Source organism: Lepisosteus platostomus, chromosome 6, assembly GCF_059453375.1.
Source record: "Lepisosteus platostomus isolate fLepPlt1 chromosome 6, fLepPlt1.hap1, whole genome shotgun sequence".
Taxonomy (NCBI): domain Eukaryota; kingdom Metazoa; phylum Chordata; class Actinopteri; order Semionotiformes; family Lepisosteidae; genus Lepisosteus; species Lepisosteus platostomus.
Window position 1 is genome coordinate 61,620,148 of NC_142616.1, and position 22,316 is coordinate 61,642,463.

Consider the following 22,316-nt stretch of genomic DNA (forward strand, 5'->3'; position numbering starts at 1 on the left):
CCAGCAGGGGAACACCATGGCTGGGGTGGAGCCGCGGCAGAGGAAAAAAGAGGGCCGGTCGAAGAACGGCGAGCGCTCCAAGCACAAGTCCAAATCCAAGGGCAAGAACAAACACAATGACAGGCAGGCGGGCTCGTCCGAGGGGCAGGATGTGCTGGCGTCGCCACAACAGGTTCCCCAGAAGCGGCAGGTGGAGGAAAAAACGGCCATGGTGAAGATTGAAGACGAGTCCTCTCTGGCAATCTGTTTCCAGGTGGTCTTCCCGTATCTTTTGGCTGGGCTGGGCATGGTGATGGCAGGCATGGTTCTGGACAGTGTACAGGTGAGTGTCTGCTGTAGGTGGAGTTTTGTAAATCAGTATCTTCTTCTTCTTCTTCTTCTTCTTCTTAGTCAGAGTCTTCCCTCTCAGGGAATATTGCAGTTTCTGCTTTCGTAGTGTATAGTTATGCTGGTATTTTTTGGGGAAAAAAAGCTTTTGATGTCCCACTTTAGGCAAATGCAAATATCACAGTGAAAGAGAGACAGGATGAAAGATCAGGTCATCATGTTCTGGTTATTGTGATAAATTACCCTGACAAGATGTCACCACTAGGGAGCACACATCTCTTGCAAAGTTCAAGTTACAGACATTTACTGTACAATGCTGTGGTTTCAGAGTATAATTGCATTTAAAATGGTAACAGAAAAAAAATAATAAAACTCCTACGAAAGATATATTGTCAATTGGATTGACTATGCTAGATTTCCCATTGAGCTGCAGGTGTGGGCTCACCTTTCTTATTAATCTGCCTTGATTGGAGTATGCTGCCAACCTCAGCATAGTTGGTATAAAGTTCAGGTGAAGAAGGAGTCTGTGTTGTACTTCGATAACCCTGTGTGTAATCAATCATTGAAGGCATTTTGCATCACCCCCTTTTGGGTGCCTCTGGATTCAGTCCTTATTTGGGCATTTTAATTAAAGGCATCAATTTACTAGATATACAAAATTTCAACACTCTACAGTACTTGGCATTCACTATATTTACTGCAGAAATTGTTACCTGACTACAAAGTGATCCTTCCTGTTTTTAAACAACCTTCTGAAATGCCCCATGTAATCATACCCTAAATCTAAAAAGCAGAAACAGATGCTGTTAAAAAAACAGGTCATCAGCTTCTTTAAAATTGTCAAAAAAAATCAATTAACCAGATAATAATCAGAATATGCAGACAGAAGTCCTGCAGTTATAACTTTCTAAATATTTGGTGACTGTGTATCCAGCCTTCCCCCAAACCTTGTATTCATCCTGTATCTTTTACAAGAACATACGGGTAATTTATGTTTATCTAGGCCAGATGTCCTTGGTAAACCTCCAACATATTCCACTCGGGCACACACTTTGTAGTTTTATAATGGGCCTCAAATAGCTCACATAGGATTACAGGGAAAGTAAAATGACCTTGAATCTGAGGAGTGTGACTACTGCTGTATATCCATCTTCTTCCAAGTGTAGCGCAGTGTATTTAGGAATGCAGTGAGGAGTTTTGGAGGAGTTTGGATGGTATAAACTGAGCCAAGAGTGATTCAGCCTTCAGATCAGTCCTTCAAACATTTTTTTTAAATTATCATTTGGTATCTTACATGAAATGTGTTGTCCGCTCATACTTGATTGCTCAACACCTGTTAAAGATGTTTTCCCTTTTGTGGTGGGTCTACGGATCAGCTGGAGAATTCTAGAGGGGTGTTCAAGAAAGCTGGTGTACTGTGATTAAGAGCTGGTACAGATTTAAAACTTGCAACAAAACAGGGGAAAAGAAGTATGTATTCCAAAGTAACTGTTGCTGCATTAAAGGTTGTAATCATTTCTCCACTATGTTATTTCACGTATACTCTTGATAAGAAAGCAACAGTAATAATAAACGCACTTCCTGTTGATATTTTTACATTTCATTTAATTTAATTGAAAATGCAATTTTTCTTTTATAAAACCTTCCCAGAAAACACTGGGTTTTTTAAGTTACTCGCTTCAGCTTCTTTCTTCAGTTATTGCGTTGAATTGTACATAATATCAAAACTATCCTAAAAATAGATTTAATTAATTACTTTGGATGGCTACCAGTTGGCCTCTGAGACGAGTCTGTGTTCTTCCAGCCCTTTGAAATTAATGCTAATAGGTGTGCAAATCCCATTGAAAGACAAAATGAAAAATGGTAATTCTAATGGTGCCTACGATGGATGATTTACAAATTCTAGGAATATAAAGTCATGAACATGAAATGACACAACAGAAATATTTTCACATATGACATCTAAAAAATAGGCCTCAGATTAAGTTGCCAGTAAACAAAATATGTAAAAAGTTAGAAAATAACTATTGAATAATCATAGTATTTTCTCCATACTGATACTGTTGGTTTCAAATGGCTACCTAATGGTAAAATAGTAATATTTGAATGTCAATTTATGCAACATTGACATGCAGATATTATCTTATACAGTATGTCTCAATTTTTATTAAGGGTTTGCAAATATGAAAAAATTACCTTCCTGAACAAAATGTTGCAATCAAGATTATTGCCGTCTAGAAATTGTGGCTTGCAGTGTCAGTGAATAAGCACACATGTAGAAGTGCCAAAATGGCACATAATGAGACAATACAAAGCAGAGCAGAAATGACACTCAGTTTTCTACTGAAAGATGTGAATGTATAATTTAATGAACAGTAATTTAAACAAATATTTATTGAGCACACATGTGTCCAAGTCAGGCCTTGTTTGAGTGTTTGTGTGGTGGTGTTCAAGTCAACAAATGTTTTTACCTTGATGATAAGAACAGGGTTTTTTTCTCTAAGGTAGTGTGTACTTAAAGATATTCTGTAAAAATTCTATTTATTAAATATTTATTTTCTCGTCATTATTATTCCTAGTTGTAAAAGTATACTAGCAGCAACAGTGGTTGATAATAATAAAGTTGGGATAGATTCTTCAAGTATGAATTAATGATTGTGCCCTAGATGTTTTGTCTGCTTTTGTCTGCAAATCTTTTTCTCTGTTATCACTGCCATTTCTGGGCATGTACAGGAAACCAGTTTTTCCCTTAAAACTAGCTGTTGGCTGCCTGGCTTAAGTAAACTGAAGTTGCTAGCTACAATATAAAAGGATATTTGTCAAAAGGTGTTCCAATCCATTAATATTTGATAATAGCAGGTGTTGAATATTTTACTTTAGAAGTAGAGAGGTTTTCTGAGCCATCCATAACAGGAAAACATATTGAGTACTGTACGTTTTATATAGTTTTATGGCAGGCTTTCATAAGTATAGACTCTTACATAAAGTATGTTGTACTAATAAAGAATACAAGAAATATGTTTGACTATACACAGACTCAAAATATTAAAATCTGCAGATTTACACAGGTAACAGACTTCAAATGTTTATCGCCTGGTGTTGGTTTAAATTAAAGGGTGCAGCTCACTTAGCCTAAAATGCCTCTAGCTGTATTTAAAGAGTCTTACTTGTTTTGCTTTATGTATTAGTTTTTTTTCAGGTCTAGTTCTCAGGTCTGGTCAATAGAACATGAAAAAAGACGTTGAAGCTGAAACTGCTTACATCTCTCTCTGTACTTTATTCTTTTATATACCGCTGGAAAGCAAATATTTGCACACAGAAAATCAATGAATAACCTTTAACATGTCACTGTTAGACTAATGGATTCTGAGTGTGCATGACTTAAAGGCCTAGACTTGCCTCGTATGCAGGAGGGAGTGTCTGTAATTCTCGAGCTCTTCTTCTTTTGAAACAGGTGTCTTCTGGGCTGCTCAGATTGCCATCACGAACACCACACTGCAGCAGCAGCAGCAGCAGTGACTAATCAGGACTACTTTATAATCTGTCATGGGTGTGCTTAGTCACCTAATCAGCAGAGGTTCTCGGAAACCTGCTTAATCTTGAAAAGGGAGGACAAGCGATAAGCGTATTTGTTTTAGATAACGCGGGTGGCCTGTGTCACAGAATTCTTAACGGGGTCTGAGAAGGAGAAAGAGCAGAGGAACATGACAGGGCATACCACAGTGATGTCACGCGCTCAAAAAAGGAAAAAAAGCCGGGGCTTATTTCTAAAGAGCTGGCATGTGTTCCTGACAGGTACGTGTCTGACTGCGGGAGCCCAGAGCACAGCGATTCTCTAGTGTTTCTTCTCTCAAACCACAGCCGCTCCCCTGAGAAGATGCTCTTGCTTGCGATGTGCTGACCTTGCATAGAGGAGACTCTAAGCTTATTCATGAGAAGGTAGAAACTCAGAAACAGTGATGTTGCTCGATGTGCATTCCAGAGAAATCTTTCTGAGATTTCACTGACAAAACAATTTGGAAGCAGACTGACGTTTATTAAGGATCCGTAACAACTGGTATGCAAGTTCTTTAGAAGTGTCACTTCATGAAAGATGAGCTAATGCTAACTGCAAGAAAAAGAGGAATGTTCTTGATGCTGCTTTATTTGAAAAGAACTGGGAAAGCTCTGCAATTCTAAAAGAAATTCCCTGACAGTTTACGGATCTCAGACGAATTGTCTTATATTCTGACTGCTGTGCATGAAGAGACAATGGACACCAGGATTTGTATTTGATTAGAGAAACTAAAGGGATCAACAGGTGCAGGTCAAGGGTTCACTCTTTCCTTAAGAGAATGGGCTAACTTGCCACCAAGGATCATGGTGGTCACACAATTGGAACTGGAGCTCTGTTATGAGGGGAAGAAGCTGCGTGGGTTTACCTGCAAGCTCACCAAATCTGCCAATGGCTTCCTCCCTGAGGGCTCATGGAGTATTGCATCCCAAGTTCTTGTGCCATACCTAGTAGCAGGCCTAGGGATGGTTGCAGCAGGCTTAGTGATGGACATTGTGCAAGTAGGTACTTTCCCGTTTTCTGTTAAGAGTATGTTGTAAAACCCCATAGAAAACCTAACCGGTTTGCTTTTATCAAAATGTTGTTCCATAGTGGACAGGAAAGATTGTGTAAAGATAGTCCTAACTGTTACAGCACTACAGTATATGCAGATGTCACTATTCTGATAAAAAATAAGATCATATTTTATTGATAAAATGGGATATAGTTGGAGTTACACCTGAGGCTTTTCCAATTTTGCAAAAGGTAACATTATGAAAATGCTTTCTAGCTTAAAATGTGTTTGAAATGTCACCTTCATAGCTACAGGCTAAAAGTTTTCCCTCTTGTTGCATCTGCGAGAATTGATTGGAAATGCGACTTGAAAATGACTCATCGTGCTTCCTGTTGTAGTTTAATATGATTGCATTGAGTCTGACCTGTCCACAGAAGCTATTTGAACACACTTAATATACTTCCTCTCAACAAGCACAGTTTATCATTCCTTAGTCTTTTGATCTTTTAAGTGATCTTGCACTGTAATACAAAAATATACCTTTAAAAGTTTCATTGATGATGGAATGATGGCATTGACAATATTGTACTTACCTCTTGACTATAAAAGTTACAACATTTTGAAAAATGTTCTTCCGAGGATGTTATTAAGAACATAATACAAAAATAGGAGGCCATTTGATCTGTCTAGTATTTTTGGTTAATAGTAGCTTATTGATCTTGTCAAACAATTTCTTGAAAGTTTCCAGGCAATTGGGTTCAGCAATATTTTAACAACATGAAGCTTTTCCATACTTTCACAAGCCTCAAAAGTACCTCCTGTTCTCAGTTTTTAGTGCCTCTCCCCTCAGATTCTGCTTGTCCCTGTCCATCTGTTGTCATCTTTGTCACTATTGTTTGGGATTTTTGAAATCATATTCCCTCATAGTTTTTGCTGTGCTTTTAATGTCCAAGTGTAGAATATTCTTCAAAACCTGGAATGTTTCTCCTCTCATATTGTTGTTTATATTTACTTTAATTGGTCACTTTAGATGGTGTGTTGTCTATGTTTTTTTAAAGATACAACCACAATAGTGCACAGTGTTTCAGATAGGGTCTCACTGCACATTTTTAACATCCTTTCTTGACATAAATAGGTAGATGCCTTTAATATAAAAACAACTTAGCAGGGCATGCAAAGCATACTCATGGGTATAATATTTGATCATAAAAAACGATCTAAGCTCAGATTGACTTTAGATAAATCAATAGGTTGATTATTGTAGGTTTATGAATAAAACACTATGAGGAAAACGTGTTTGTTGTAACACATGCTGCAATCCTTCTGACACCATTATGTATGCTCACTGTGCTATGGTCATCTCTTGAAAAAAGTAATGCATCTTTTGGAAGGGATGAGAAAGCTTTCTGCGGTAAATGTCTTGGAGACTGACTACAATAAAAATTGACTGAGAGAAGACAAAGTCAAATGAAAGCTTGGAGGACAGTGAATGATACAGCCAGGGGAACTGTGGTACTGGGCTCGAACCCAGAAAGGCCATGATATAGCAGTCTCTAATCAGAAAGGCAGAGGAATGACAGCCAGGACATGCCAGCTTTTAAAAATAGCTCCCTATATTTAAAGACTTTTTATATGTATTATTGTTTTGTGACAGTTAAGATCAGCTATGGCAAGTTATATGTATGTCTGTATAATCTTGTATTCATTAACTGAGTGTCATCAAAGTTGTTGTAATACACATAAACGGATAATATATCGTATAATAAACAACATTAAAACAGAGACCATCGAGCATGTTTTGCTTGTTTGGTTGCTAATTGAGATCAGAGAATGTCATCCGGACATTTCTAGAAGAATTCAGATGAGTCATTTCCTACAATGTGCCTAAGATTTTGACAAAAGAGCAAAGGTTTTTTTCTTCTGTCCATTTTCTATGCCTAAGATTTCTATGACAGGATAAGGAGCATTTTTGTGTTGTGCTAAGTTACGTTACTGTTTTTCAAGGCACAGTGTACAGTACTGTATGCGTTTTTTACCGATTGTATTAAATATGTAAGAAAACTTTTGAAAAGGCTATTATAAATTGGGCAACTCTCCCATCACTAATACTTGATTAGTGAGAAATTAGTTCTCACTAGTCCCAGGAAATGCTTGTACCTTAAATATGAAACCTGATTGTAGAGCTGGGCGATAATTCGATAACAATAATTATCGCGATATAATTATCCTCGATATAATTTAAACAAAAATTCGATATATATGTTTATGCTTTGCGCATGATATGTGCATGCGCAAAAAATACTGTGCGAGGGCGGGTGCGTGGTACAGACCAGGCAGCTAACAGATTTGTTTAATGTTTCTGCTGTTTGGAAATTATTTGTTGTGTTTTTAAAATAAAGAGTTGTTTAATTTACCAATTAACTGTCTGGTTTCTTCAACTTTCACTCAGGAGAAAAAATCTGCCTTTAAACTTGAAAGAAATAATGATTTTACATTTATTGCGATAATTATCGATGTCGACTGATATTTTTATCGTGATAATGTTTTTGGCCATATCACCCAGCCCTACCTGATTGTGCTGTTGTGGGTAATTCATCAACGTGTTTTATTCTTTGTAGAACCTAATTAAGGCCAATTCCTCCGATGAGCTCAGGTAGTATGTATAGACTGCCATGATTGAAGCTTAGCAAATTTTGAATTTTGAAGGAATTTCATCCCTTGTACTTTAATGAATAGTTACAAACTTAACGTTCCACTAGTTCAGACTGTAAGTACAGCTGATTTAGATTTGTAAAGTACAGAATTGAGCTCAAATTAAATCAAAACTATGACTCCCAGATTTTGCATGTTTCAAATTCCACAAGATCACTTGATGGGAGTTTTGTGTGTGCACTAAAGACTTATGCATGTACTAAAGTACTAATTTTGGGATTTGCCGTTCCTGGCTGAGTCAGCACTTGGATTTAATTTAGGTCTAACTTTTACGTTGTGGGTGTTTTGTGGTTAAGCTACATTGCTCTGGAACACTGGGCCCGAGCCTGGTCAACTGTTTATATGTATTGAACCTTTTGCTGTATTTTTTACACATAGATTTTAAGTGAGAGGATGCTCACTTAGCAAAAATGTTTTTATGAGCTCAGCTAGCCAATTCTTGAAATAAACTAGTATATTAGTGAATGTTATGCTATGATACCTTAAGATAATTACCATGTCTTCAGTAAAGGCACTTTGCAAACTGAAGACGTGAAGAATTGTTTTGATAATTTGGTGAATCTCTAAGTTATTGTTAACAATATAATCACATGCAGTATGTGTAACAATACAAGATCAGCTGGAATTGATCTTGAGTTTCTATGTGCTAACTTACCTGTTGCAGTTTGCTCAAACTAATTTTGAATTAAATTATGGCAAACAGTTATTGGCATTGGTTTGAGTGATGTGCACTGTTTGTGAATGCATTTGAGTTAGTCAAAGGGTTTAGAATACTGATAGCAGTGAAGCATGTGAGATGAAAGATAAAACTGCAGGATTGAATATTCAGTGAGTTGTAGAAACTGGGTAGAATAAAGACCTGAAGGCATTTTATTTCCACTAACTCTTGCCTTCAGTAATAATCTTCACTTTCTATGACTCGACTTGGAATTACAGCACTTACAGTTCTAATATTCTGTAAACTCTTTTATATCCCTTATTCTTTTGAATTTACAGCCTTGTTAAAAATGAGGCCCCTTTGGTGTATTCAGATGCCTCAGCACTGCGAGGATATTATTTTTCGAGCACAGATGCATGTTAATTGAAAGTGGAGCTCTTCAGCACTATTTTAGCATCTGTCCTCGAGCCATATTTGAATTTTGAAAAACTGCAATTTGCGCAGTATTAAAACAACATTGATTGCAGTGTAATTTTCAACAGTCAAAGGTAGACAGAAAATGCAGGCAATAAAGGTCTATACAGCTTTCTGCTGACATGTAAAATCAGCTTAGATGATGAATTGTTTTATACAATGGACGCAAGACTGATGGTTGTATTCTTCAGGACAGCTGTTCTCCTGATAGGATGTAGAATTTACATGCAATACTTTTCAAGTGCAAGTGTGTGCATAATGCATTAAAATAGGCCCATGCTATATATTATTATGTTTATATGCAGAGCTCTACCATACGGTATGTGACAATTGTGAAATGGTTATTTTAACCACCTTTAATTTATTTTGCTTTTTTTTACAGCACTGGGAAGTGTTTAAAAAGATTACAGAAGTATTCATTTTAGTGCCAGCCTTGGTAGGACTCAAAGGAAACCTTGAAATGACCCTTGCATCCCGTTTGTCTACAGCTGTAAGTACAGTACAAACAGCATTCAAAACTATAAAATCTTCCGTGTCAAGCTCTTTTTTATATTTGTGGCTTGAATGAAATCTAGATATGGAGATATGTCTGTTTTGAGAACTGTATATTAAACATGGCATTGGTTCTGAGGAAATGTTAGCAGTTTTCAGTGTCCTGTTTTAGCACAGGCCAGAGTAGAAGCTCCACCATTGGTGTGTCTCTCAATTTTACTACATAACCTTTTCAGGCAGACATACAGTTAGGTCCTTCAACCTTTTACCTCAGCACACAGCATTTTACAAAATAGTACTGTATATTGTTTATATACTATATACTACTATACAGTATATATATGCTAATATACTGTACCATATGTATATATATTAGGATATGTGATAAAACCCCTAAACAATTAATAATTTGGAACTAATCAAAATCTTTGAACAATTCTTTAAAATAATCCAGTACTCAAGGTGAAGTTCTCATTGATTTAATACAAGGAGAGTCATTTGTCAGAAGTATTTGTTAATGTAGCATTTTTAAGAGGCACTTCCACCCATCCTTGGAAATCAAAGGAGGTTATAGAATTAATTTTCTTGCAAGGCAAAGTAATTTGAAAGGAAAGAAGTAGATTTCCCAGAAAAATAATGGAAGGCTCTAATGGTATTTTTGTTAACACAATGACTGAGCTGTAGAGTACAGAGACCTGCTATATACTGTACAGTAAGAGCACAGTTAGTAACAGCTTTTAATATTTTCGGTATATTGTTTATACATATTCATTATTAAACAATGGCAAAATACAGTATACAAAATACGGATCTTTTCATGGATATTTCTTTAGTAATAGTAGAAATGTAATTATTATTATACAGCGTTTTCCACTAAGATATTTTGTGTTTCTTTATATTGGATTAGACTAAGATTGTGGACACAGAATTCCAGCTAGGAAAGAAGTGGATATCATATGGTAGTGAAGAGTAAGCAGAGAACAAGACAGTTTTGTACAAATCAGCATGTTTTGACATACTGTACCAGCTTGAACTTCAGTTGACGGTGCCTGTGTCTTTGTTCACCAGGCTAATACTGGACAGATGGATGACACCCGCCAGCAGTGGAGAATGGTGACCTCTAACCTGGCTTTGATTCAGGTAACCATACAGATCATATAAAACAGTCTCTCCATTTCTTCAGTATCTCCCGCCCAGTATCCCAAATCCGCTTAACTGCTTATTCCAGAGAAAAGGTGACTTTGCAAGGGAAGCTACAGAGATTTCATGTTAGTCAAGTTTGCTTGGGAAATGTAGAATTCCCACCAGATTTGGTAGGAAACAGAGAGACTTACTGAATGGTGTGATAGTCGTGTTGCTCTGAGCAATTTTGGAGGAGAATCTTTCATTAACTATTCACAGTCTGTAGTAATCTGACTGTTGTTCCAATTTAAATAACAGTGATAGTAATTTAGCAGATGCTTCCATTAATTAACAATTTTAGCAAAGGGTTAAACTGTCAACTACTGCTGGTGGGAGGTGCAGTAAAAGCTCAGTATTACAGTACATCTCACTGAAAGAGCAAGCCACAAGAGGGGAAGGAACTTCCTCAAGGGTTTCTGACAATCTGGAACACGAGCTTGAAGCCAACTAGTATTAAATCCTATCATTAAAATGTATTTTAATTCAAAAAATGGTCCTCCTCTTATCTATAGTGGATGTCCCTGCAGTCGTTAATTGAACACACTGTAACTGTTACTCCTATGGAGAGTGACCACATGGCTTAGAATGCATCTTTTCACTCTCTTGTGGTGCTTCTCATTGAAGTCTCAGTGTTGTAGGTAAATAGTTGAATTTGTGTCATGATTCCGCCATAAGATTGTAAGAACGAGTCCTGAAACGTACACACAAGAATGAAAATAAGAGGCTGAGCAGAAAATACTGTATGCTACTTCAAGAAGCTGCCCAAGTACAGCTGGTTCAGTGGCATCATTCAAGAAGAAGCTTGATAAGGTCCTTTGATTAATTAATCTTACTTAACATGGTAAGGCTCTTGCACAAATATGGCGTGATGAAGCAGAATACACAGTAGGTTTGACAGTACTCCAGTTATCGCTTGTGTACAGATTTACTCAGTGTAAGAACAGTTGAAATGTCCATCAGCTGGTTTTGGTTTATACAGTACTTGTTATAAAAGGTGTTATGGTGAGCCAAAAGGCCTCATCTATGTGATGTTTGCTACAGCTGTGGAAATGAAGGCTTCAGATTTGGTGTCTTCTTTTCCCTCTCTTCACAGGTCCAGGCCACTGTGGTGGGGCTACTGGCAGCTGTGGCAGCTGTGATCCTGGGGTCAATATCCAAAGGACACATTGAACTGGACAAGGCTGCAGTGCTCTGTGCCAGCAGTGTCACTACTGCTTTTATTGCTGCACTTTCCCTAGGTAAAATGATGACTACAAAATGAATATGTGGTGTGAATTCCATTATCCTTTGACACACGTTAATCAAGAATTCTTCACCTTTTATTGGACATTTATTATGTCCAATCATTTCAAGATTGGACATAATAAAATAGAAAACTGTAGCCCAGCCTTCCTTCAGAAAGACAATTTTGATCCATTTCAGCTTTTGTGAGATGAAGGCTCTCAAATATGGTGTGATGAAGCAGAATGTGCGGCAATTTTGACAGTACGGTGGTTTTGAGCAGATTTACTCGGTATAAGAACAGAGTTGAAAAATCCATCAGCTGGTTTTGGTTTATAGCTGAATCAGTCTGTGGGAATCGTATGGGTTTCCATGCTGCATTCTGTCCTACCATGAAAATGTTTGATGTCCTTCTCCATATGTTTGTGTTATTGATCAAATAGCTAGCATGAAAATGTTTTAAATATTGATGCCTGGTAGTGTTCTAGTTTACTTGTGCATGTGTGTTTCGGAATTCAGGAACATCTGGAATGGCATTTGTCGACCACAGCAGAGTTGATGGAAAGTGTTTTACTGTGGTTTTGAAGTAGGAATGTGCTTGATTGTAGTTCTTTAGACAGATGCATTATGTGTATTTGTACATGCTTTCATATAGCCTTAGACTTAAATCCCTTCCCCCTCTCCTCCCCCAGCATAGCATTCTCAAGCCTCTTGCATGGCGTGGACAGTTGACACTTACTGTCTCAATTATGTTCTCAGGTCTGGTCATGATCGGCGTAATTATTGGGTCAAGAAAAGTTGGAATAAACCCTGACAACGTGGCTACTCCCATTGCAGCCAGCCTGGGAGACCTGATAACCCTCTCACTTCTGGCAGGGGTTAGCAGCATACTCTACCAATACAGAGGTATTGTTCAAATACATGAAAGTGAAACATGGGAAACTATCCTTTTAGTAGCGCTGCATCAGTCACTATTTCCTCCTTCATGTCTTCTTATGCTGTATTTATTTATGACCCCCAAGTATTCACAACAAGCTCTTTCAAAATTTACAAGACTCAAGACCGTTTATCTGTAAGGCTACCATAACTTTGATTTAGAGTCATTCATTCCCTGAATGTATCTCGTGAACTATGGTTCTCTCTTTAATTGCATTTTAGTTCACATGTAAACCCCTGCAGAGCTGTAATCAGACTAAAGTATTAATTCCAAAACCAGTTCCCGAAATCCCAGGCGGAAAACGGTGACTTGAACAGAAATAATAAAACAACAATTCAGCTTGGGTATTAATTAACAGATACCTGACCTTATTTGGAGCCACACTATTCTGCTAACATGCTTCATGTGCAGTAAAGGTTCCTGATCCAATCAGGGCTTTTCACTGGAGGGATGGGGCAGATTTCCACACCTCCTTACAGAGGCAGCTGTGGCTGTCTGCACTTAGCTGGATTCTGTCTCTGTCACATACCATTCCTGGAATCCAGTTGGACAGCATGTTCTGTGTTTCCCAAAATTAAGTTAAGAGCAATCGATACATTAAAATGTAACGTAATATTTTTTGGCATAACTTTCCTCTTAATACCTACTTGAGTCCTGATACTTATTATAAATCATGGTTAAAGGCAAATTTGTGCCATCACACTGGCAATAATTAAAAAGTTCACCCATGGCTGAAGACAATCATGCCATTACATACTGTATCATGCCCTAGTCATTTTTGAAGAATTAACTTACACCGATGAAAGTGACTGAAGACTGATAAGCTTTAAATGCACTTTATATCTGTTGGAGAATTTGAAAAACAATATTTAATGATATGTAGGTTTTAAAATTGATGCTCTGACTTTTTTTACTGCCAGATGTTAGCTGCACTGAACTTTTATGGAATGTATTTGACATGAGAGTAGGGATAAAAAAAGACATCCAGCACTGGAAGATGATAGAACTGAATTTATAAGATGGGCTCCAATATAATACTTCACTCCTACAGTTGTGTGAAAGAATGGCCAGAGTTCAAGTTGTGGAGGTTACTAATGAAGAAGACAACTTTGGAAAAAGTTTGCAATAAATCACCAACACAGCAAACTAAAAACTAAAACTCTAGGTAATTGCAAATCAGTAAATCTTTAAAAATATTTAACATTTATGAAGTTTGTAACACTTTGTGAAATTAAAAAGTTGAGCAAATGTTTATTATGCTGCTTTGTCTAATGCAGTATTATTGTGTATTTATTACCTTTTGCTTTAAAAAGAACTTTGTCATCCTGCTGATTGCACTATTTTGCCAGCAGATGTCAGCAAAGGGCAATAACAAATTGTGTTGAGTGTATGACAAATTTACATCACTCCGATGTTTGTTTAGCTTCTAGACTACTAATTCTATTAAGAAACTGCCTCTTAAAATTCCCATTTTATTAAAAATATGCAGTGTAACAAATAAAGCATAAATGTTTTAAATACACTTCTAACACACTTGTTCTACAGCCGTGGTTATAAAACACAAGAAAGGTTACAAATTCAGCTAATTGATACAAGAATCTCACTCCAGTTGTTTCTTGAAAGACACCTGGGTATGAGCTTTAACAGCATGGCTGAGTATATTGTTCCGTACTCCCACAGTTAATCAATTAATCTTTAATTAATCCTTAGGCAAAGATCAGGGGACTGTAACTGATATTTACAGACAGGTGAAGTAGGTGGTTTAGATTCAGATTCTATCTAGGGCTGACTTTTTCAGAAACTGTTTTGTTTGTTTGAACAGAAAATTAAAAAAAAGTTACAAAAATCACATGGAATGGATATCAGGGATTTAACAGTGAACATTTCAAGACGTCATCTCTTGTACAGGCTAGCTAACCATCATTCTTTAGATATTCTCTGACATTTTACAGACATAATATTTACTCAGCCATCATTTGTATTTCCCAGATGTATAGCCTCATTAACAGTGGAAGGAAGGAATTAGGATTCAATTAAACTTAACAGATGAGCACAGTTAATTCTGTTAGATTATTCTCATTAATCTGCCCTGTGATATAAACAACTGGGGCCATATGAATAGACATTCTTAAATCCTTTAGCACAACAATAATGTTTTATTTTATCTAATTTTCTTATTTATAAATGTTAGAAAAAGCACAGGGAATATTGTACATGGTTTTAACATGGTATTTCTTGATAAAAAGCAACTGTAAAAACCTGGTTACATATGTAAATGACGTTACAGTGGGAAGTATCATTGTGCTCCCAAAAAGCAACCTGCGTTTAAACGATTATTTTCTGCAGATCAGTGGTACCTGTCTCTACTCGTGTGTGCCCTCTTCATTGCCTTGATACCACTGTGGGTGATTGTAGCCCGTCGTAGCCCACAGATCAAGGAGGTCCTGATATCGGGCTGGCAGCCAGTCATCATTGCCATGTCTATCAGCAGGTACAATACCCATTCCAGTGTACTGAACTGAATAGTGTAGAAGAGTTTCATAGGTCTTTGAAAGCCAGAATTCCCCAATTATTGAAGGTCCACAAGTTCAACAGGTTTTTTGAATCATGTGTTTTAGACCTGGGCTATAAAATCAAATTGGGTTAAAAAATGGATAATTCAAATCTGTGGTGAGAATGTCAGGTAAAGGTTTTGACAACCTTGAGGATTGTAGGTGAGATACTCCAATACTGTATAAATCCTACTAGTAAAATAAATTATACTTCAGCAATAAGTATAATCATGTGGACCTCAAAAATACATTTTTGATAGTCCAGCAGCACAGTATGTGCTACTATTTTATGTTGATAAGGATCAAGGTTCAAATTTTATTTTCCTCAGGATTTTCTGCATTTGTAAAGTTGGCCTGTTAAGTAATAAAGCCTTTTGCTTGCAGTATTGGTGGCCTGATTTTGGACAAGACAGTAACCGACCCAAATTTTGAAGGCATGGCTGTTTTTACTCCGGTAATCAATGGTAAGTGACACTGTATAAGCTTGAAACATTTATATTAATTTACATTGTGAAATGATCCCAGGGTAAATTGGTTTTGTTATCCCTTCAATATAAGATGCATTCCGTTACTGAATCTTATCATATCGATTAAAAGATCAGAGCAGCATTTTATTAACAAACAATATGGTACAAAACCTGTTCGTAAGCACCCAAGCTTGAGTGAGAGTTCACTTTTGGAAGAAAGACATTGGACTCATTAAAGTTAATGCATTTCCGTGATAAAGTATGCTGTCTGGTTTGTATTTCCTCTTTATTTATTTGTGTCATTCCATGGCTTGTTTGTGTATGTTTCCCTGCTGCCTCTCTCCTTTCTGATTTTGATGTACACCCCAGAGCGAAAGATATTCTGGCATAGGTATCAAAGTGGATGCTTCAGGCTCTGGAAGCCTGGATATTAAATACATGCCACTGCATTTATGAGTTGAAAGAGAAAGAAAATTTAAGCTGTTATGTTAGACCTGGGTTTATTTTTTTTAATACAGTTTTTATCACTTCACCACACCTGTGAGTTTCATACCATTCCAATATTTAAACCTCAAGAGATGCGGATGAAGCAAGTCTGACCTGAATTGCTGTTATTAGAGAAAGCTCATGTTCAAAACCCTGAGATAATTAAAAGACATAACCCTTACCACTGAAACACCTGCCACTAGTTTGTGCAGCTGATTGAAAGGAGAGTGCATCTTACCAAAAAACATTTTTACTTCCCTTCAAACCTTAATAACAGTTGTGAAAAATCAAAACACAAATGGCTTGAGGGACACAGTAAAACAACTATTATAAGATCATGGTGTGGTCTCTCTTACAAAGGCTGATTCATCCAGGCTTTCAACAAAGAACAGATGTATATTTTAAAGTACTTTGGAGGGATCATGTAACCCAGTGGCAGAAACAGCATTTTTGGGGTTATCATCATAATACTCAACATTAAAACTAAGTAAGCAGGCACAGGAAGAAATAGAGATGTCGAGTGACATTACATCTTTCCTTCACCTGCAAATGTTGAGGCCTGGAACTTTGTTTTGGGTAGTGGGCTTTTTCATCCATCCAGCTACAATGTTTATGAACATCCTTGAGGAGCTCTTTTGAGTTTAAACAAGATCCTTGGTCTGTGGGTACATATTACAGGGTGTAAGGAAAGAGGAGAAACATGCGGGCCATCTGTGCTTCCCTTTTTACGTCAGTCTGTTCTTACATCACGTTAAAGAGTAAGGCTCTTGAGATTCCATAACTAGGAGGTTCCCGGTTCAAGTCCAGCTTTACCACTAAGTACATATTTAATTGCGTAATGTGCTCAATATTTTCTTTTTACATATACTGTAAAACAGTTCCTTTTGTGTGTGAATTTAACAATTATTGAGTAGCACAAGGACACAGCCTTTCCTTTTTACATATCACTTTAAATAAAATCCTGAGCACTGTATATCCTTTTTGGATAAAATTATACCACTTCTAGTATTTGGAAATCACTAGGAGCAAACCTGCTAAAATGACTCCTTGCTATTAATTGCACTTGGTCCTATGTATTTTGACCGTGCTCTCCCCCTTCTTTCAGGTGTAGGTGGCAACCTGGTAGCTATCCAGGCCAGTCGGATCTCTACTTATCTCCATTTTTGGAGCATGCCAGGGGTGCTGCCCTACAAGATGAGGCAGCACTGGCCCAACCCCTGCATTACCTTCTTCTATTCAGGTCGGTGAAAGAGAGGAAGAAACATCTGAATCTTTTATTTGCAAAATGATTTTTCCAGCTTTTTCTCAGCTCACTGCTCACGTACTGTACCTGTGTAGCTGCCCGCTCACCTGTCCAGATTTTATTCCAGCCAGCAATTGTCGTGGTGTGTGTCCATTTTGATCGTGCAGGGCAGAGCAGGGTCACAATCGTGTTTTCTTCCATTGCAGGGGTGAATTCGAAGTCAGCCCGTGTGCTGTTTCTGTTGGTGATTCCTGGACACCTAGTGTTCCTGTACACAATCAGCCTGTTGCAAGGAGGACACATGGCTATCTCACTCACCTTCATTGGCTTCTACCTAACTGCTGCTCTTCTGCAGGTACACTGAAGATATTTTAGATCTCTCTTTGATTCTCGGTGTTTGCTGCTTGGTGTTTTAAATATATTAGCTTAAGAGCTCTGCAAGTTTCACTTCTAGCAAAGTTTTAAAAGTTTTTTTCCCTTATATTTTTCTCCTTTATCATCAGTACCTTTTACTGGCCTACATTATGTATGCACTTGGTTACACAGTCTGATCCTTCAGCTAACAGCCAAAGACAAGCTCATAAATACTGTAGATAATTATTTTTCAATACCTATACAATTTGGTTGGCTAGATATTTCCAGATTAATATGGTGTATTTACATTGTGTTCTGGTGTTTTCACCTGGATATTGTTAATAGTATTAATAGGTTAATAGTATAGTTCAGTTATAATTTGGAATGGAAACCCAAGTATAAGACGTGCGGTAGAAAATAATTCATAACAAAAAGCATATTTCCATCATACAGTATTACGTATTTTGCACATGGCCACACAATTTGGCATTTTCCAATGCTTGTAGTTTTAATTCATATTGGTTGATGTTAAAATAGGCAAGTGTTTTTTAATTCTTTGGTAATTATTGAAAGTAAATACCCAGTATGTTAAGATAGGCAAGTGTTTTTTTATATTCTTACTGTAGGTTGTTATTGTAAGTAAATTAATTCCCCAGCATCAGCTTTATTGAACTGTTATTTTCACTGTACTCAAGTTACATTTCATAAAATTGCCAGGTGCTTATTGTTCGGTATTTGAGTTTAAATTTAGTTGTGCAAGGATCTGTATACACTTTCAAAAAGATACAGTTTTAATTCATGTAAGAATAAGAAAAGTATGACCACAACATCTTTGTAATTGATATTGGCATTATCGAAAGCTGTGAGAGAAGGTGAATGGAAACTTAGGTGTTCTGCTTTAACACAGCAGGCTAGTCCAGAAAAACTAAGAAACCAAATCTGTGTAGGACAGCCCACGCCAGCCCAGAACTGTCACATCCATCTGCTTCATTTGCATAATTGTTTTCAGATTGCTGCAGCTACAGCATGAGAAATTCCAGTAAGAAATAACATGTGCATCATTAAATGAAAATGTACATGTACAGTACATGCTCGCAGGCTGTTCAGTCCACTTAGCGACAGCTACAATATGATATTCCCACCTTCAACTGGCCAGAGAACATCCACAGGTGTGGCAGAGAGAGTGGTGCAAGATCATATCCATAGATTAATGCCATTTTCTGCCCAGGCAGATCTGACAAAAGACAAAGAATATTATGGTGCCACAGTGAGCTTTAATCTGTTGTGCTGGTCAAGATAACCAAAGAGCTAGCGGAAAGTGGATGATGTCTGGAGGACACTTCCTCTGTATAAGGGCAGATATTATTGGTCAAAGATACGTTGCCAAAGTCCTTGAGCCAAAAATGTGTCCAATCTGGCAAGCCACTTTTCCAAAAGGACAATGCAAGACCATCGTTGTAGGATTACAGTGGAAAAACATCATAAAAAAAAACATTGAGGTCTTGTCATGACCAGCTTTTTCTCCGGACTTAAATTTACTGTAATAGATTATGTGGTACCAAATTGCCATTGTTGTCGAAAATCAACAACTCTCACCAGCTGGGAAAAGCTGCACAGGAAATGTGTCAGAAGTTTTCACAGCGGTCTGTCCAGGACTGATCAGGTTTATGCATCGGTGTTAGTGCTAAAAGAGGTCACACTTCCTTTGGGGTTTTGGCAGTGTGTCACGTTTTTTAGCTGGGAGCTTATCATGATTCTTTAATCTGCATTTTTGTTCACATTATCTATCATTTTGTTTGGTATCTACATTTTAAATGTTTGATTAAATCCATAAGGCCTACGTGGTTCACTTCATTTGTGCAACAGTATGTTTGTGGCTGTTTTTTGTGACTACAGATAGTAAAAATACCTTCATGTTTTATATTAGTCTTGTGAGTTCAGTGATGTAATGTACATGTATATGACTGTTTTATCTTGTTCATTTTCACTCTTAGTTCATTCACACCAAAGCTCATTTTTAGCCAAGAGAAAAACAATTATGTTTATGTAAAGTGTAAAACAGGTCTTGCTCAAAGTTAAAAATGCAATATTAGATTTATTTCTGAAATTATTTGATAGATTCAGTAGAAACTCTAGCAAATAACATAAGGCTATTAAGTCTGGTTGTTTCATATTAACCAGTGGTTTTTGGAATGAAAAAATAAAGGGTAATTTTTGGAAAGGCAAGAAAAAGTTTCCAGTGATGATTCCATTATAATCCAAAAGTCTTATTGTATCATAATTCCTGCATATTGTGCAGTTTTAATAACCAATACATTGTAATTCAGATTTCTGTTAGCATTGCAAATGAAACATAAATTAAAACAATATGCTATAGAATTAAAGAGGCCATCTAGTGGCTTTTCTGGTTAAGTTAAATCAGATTGTTTTGTATTTCTTGGACTTAATGTGTGTTCAAGAAATTTAGATTGCTATGTTTCAATTCCAATAAAGTGCTTTGCAATAAACATGGAATTAATATTACTTCACTTATTGAGGTGGCAGTGAATGTATTATTTAAAAAACCTAACAACCAGATGAGAAAATTGGAACAACTTATTTCATTATCTGCATTTTTTCAGGATTATTATTTATTCTCATAGTTTACAAAACCCACAGTGGTACCAATAACTTTTTTAAGGCTTTTGTGTGTCTACCTACAGTAGACAGTATTACAGTATGCAGTTACAAAGTGAGTGCAATAAAATATACTGAAATCAGGCAGTTTTCCAACAATAAGGCATTACATTCTCAAGTAAATTTCTGCATTCTCTCAACTTGCCTTGTAAGGATTTGTAACCCAAACATTGAATTATGTTTTAATTCAGGTGGGCATTCTGCTGTATGTAGCTGACATCATTGTGAGACTGATGTGGCGCAGAGGTCTGGACCCTGATAACTTCTCCATCCCGTACCTCACTGCGCTGGGAGACCTCCTGGGCACGGGCTTCTTGGCTCTTTGTTTCCGCATGATCATGCTTGTCGAAGGTGCCAGCCTGGAGACGGGCCACTAAGAATGCCTTTTCACACCGCATTCGATGATACTGGTATCCTTGAAAGCTAACATTGAAGCAAGACATGCACGATGATGCTTGATCATCTCCGGGTATCAAGATGATTCCAGATACTACTTCTTCCAGTGAACAGTTCTGAGGACATGGCGTGACTGCACGTCATGATTGCACGAGGCAGATCGGCATACTATCACCTTGTCTTTCTGTCCCACTTCATCTATTGTTTGTTCTGAGATCAGGTTTTCTTTTCTGTTTTTGAGTACTTTGACAGGACAGATCATTTTGATGCAATTGCTACATTAAAAAAAAAATCTAAACTGAAACAGAAGACCACAAGAAAAGACCGACTGAAATTGAAAAACTTCAATCCTTTAGAATCCTTTCCTGTCATGTGCTTTGCTTTTTCACCCTTCCTCACAGTTACAGTATGGGCATATGAGCTTGGAACACCTGTTACTGTCCTGTGATCTTAAAAGGACAATATTTTGAACTTTTAGACCCAGGGACTACAGACAAACCTCCTTGCAATAATTTATTTGTGTTTGTTTTTTTGTTTTCTTTGAGCCATGTACTGTATGTTAGCTTTTACCTCTTGCATAGAAGCTGACAAAGGAACCAATATGTTTATCTTTAACAGAGGTGGTTTACAGTTGGTGCTGTACAGCATGTCTATTTCAAGAGATGTTTTGTCAAAAGCTTTGCAGCATGTTTTCTTACACAAAGGTTTGGTTAATTTTCTTCACCACCTTTCACATTATATTCCCCAAGCCTGTCTAAATCCCAAACATATACTGCCAAAAAAAGACTAATGTAGAGATAAAACTATTCTCTCTCTAATATATTTTCAATAGTCTAAATACAGCGTTTGAAGTTCTGTAGTTCAATAGATGTTGTTCCAGTAGTTTGATATATTTACATTCAGGTCTACATACAGTAGTTACCATCTGTTCATAGTTATCCTGATAGAAGATCCTGATAGATGTGCAATGAGTTTATTATGTTTTAAATACCAGTAGAAGAGTGTATTACAAGTTAATAGCATTGTTTAGGTAAAATAGGAAAATGTATCTTTTACTTTAGGTTAAATCAGATTGAAACCAGCAATTTGGTCAAATGAAGTGCCTGTTTATTTTAGTTTTTAGAACATTTGCCAAACCTTTTTGTTACTTATGTTATTTACACTAAACACTTTGCAAAAGGAAATACTTTTTAAGATCTGTGTTTGACACTGGGATTAAACGTACACTTATAAAACAAAAGGTAAATGAAGAATGCCTGAGCTGTTCAATGTTGTTGTTTTGTTTCTCATGAACAGCTTCAGGAGTAATAATGTGAGGCTGTTTCTTTAGTCTGGTTCAACTGTACATCTGTCAGTTACAGTATTTCTTATGTATCACTTTGGAGTTGCAAGACTCTGTTCAACTAACAAAGATAAACGTTCTTGAGAATGTGTTGTCAGGTCAAATGCTTCTTTCCAATCTTAGGAACCACAATATGAATATTTAAACTATGGGTCCCATAAAAACATACATTTAAATAAGCATTTTACCTAAACAGCTGTAGGAACACCTGGGGATGTGTAGCATTGCAAAGGGAACCACTGAACGCCCT

The 22,316-nt window shown here is 36.9% G+C and overlaps 1 protein-coding gene across 2 annotated transcripts; it reads left to right on the plus strand.

Moving 5' to 3' along the window:
- Positions 1-16: 16 nt before the first annotated feature.
- On the plus strand, positions 17-22,153 carry slc41a3 (solute carrier family 41 member 3). 2 transcript variants are annotated; one of them, XM_088636759.1, is made up of 10 exons: positions 17-322; positions 9,101-9,208; positions 10,279-10,350; positions 11,486-11,630; positions 12,373-12,519; positions 14,897-15,041; positions 15,487-15,566; positions 17,161-17,295; positions 17,505-17,653; positions 20,520-22,153. In XM_088636759.1, exons 1-10 carry the CDS (start codon positions 17-19, stop codon positions 20,703-20,705), a joined length of 1,473 nt encoding a protein of 490 aa, XP_088492885.1. In that variant the 3' UTR covers positions 20,706-22,153. The 2 variants fall into 2 exon arrangements, with proteins under 2 accessions (XP_088492885.1, XP_088492886.1); XM_088636760.1 differs by lacking the exon at positions 17-322 and adding an exon at positions 4,129-4,881.
- Positions 22,154-22,316: the final 163 nt, after the last annotated feature.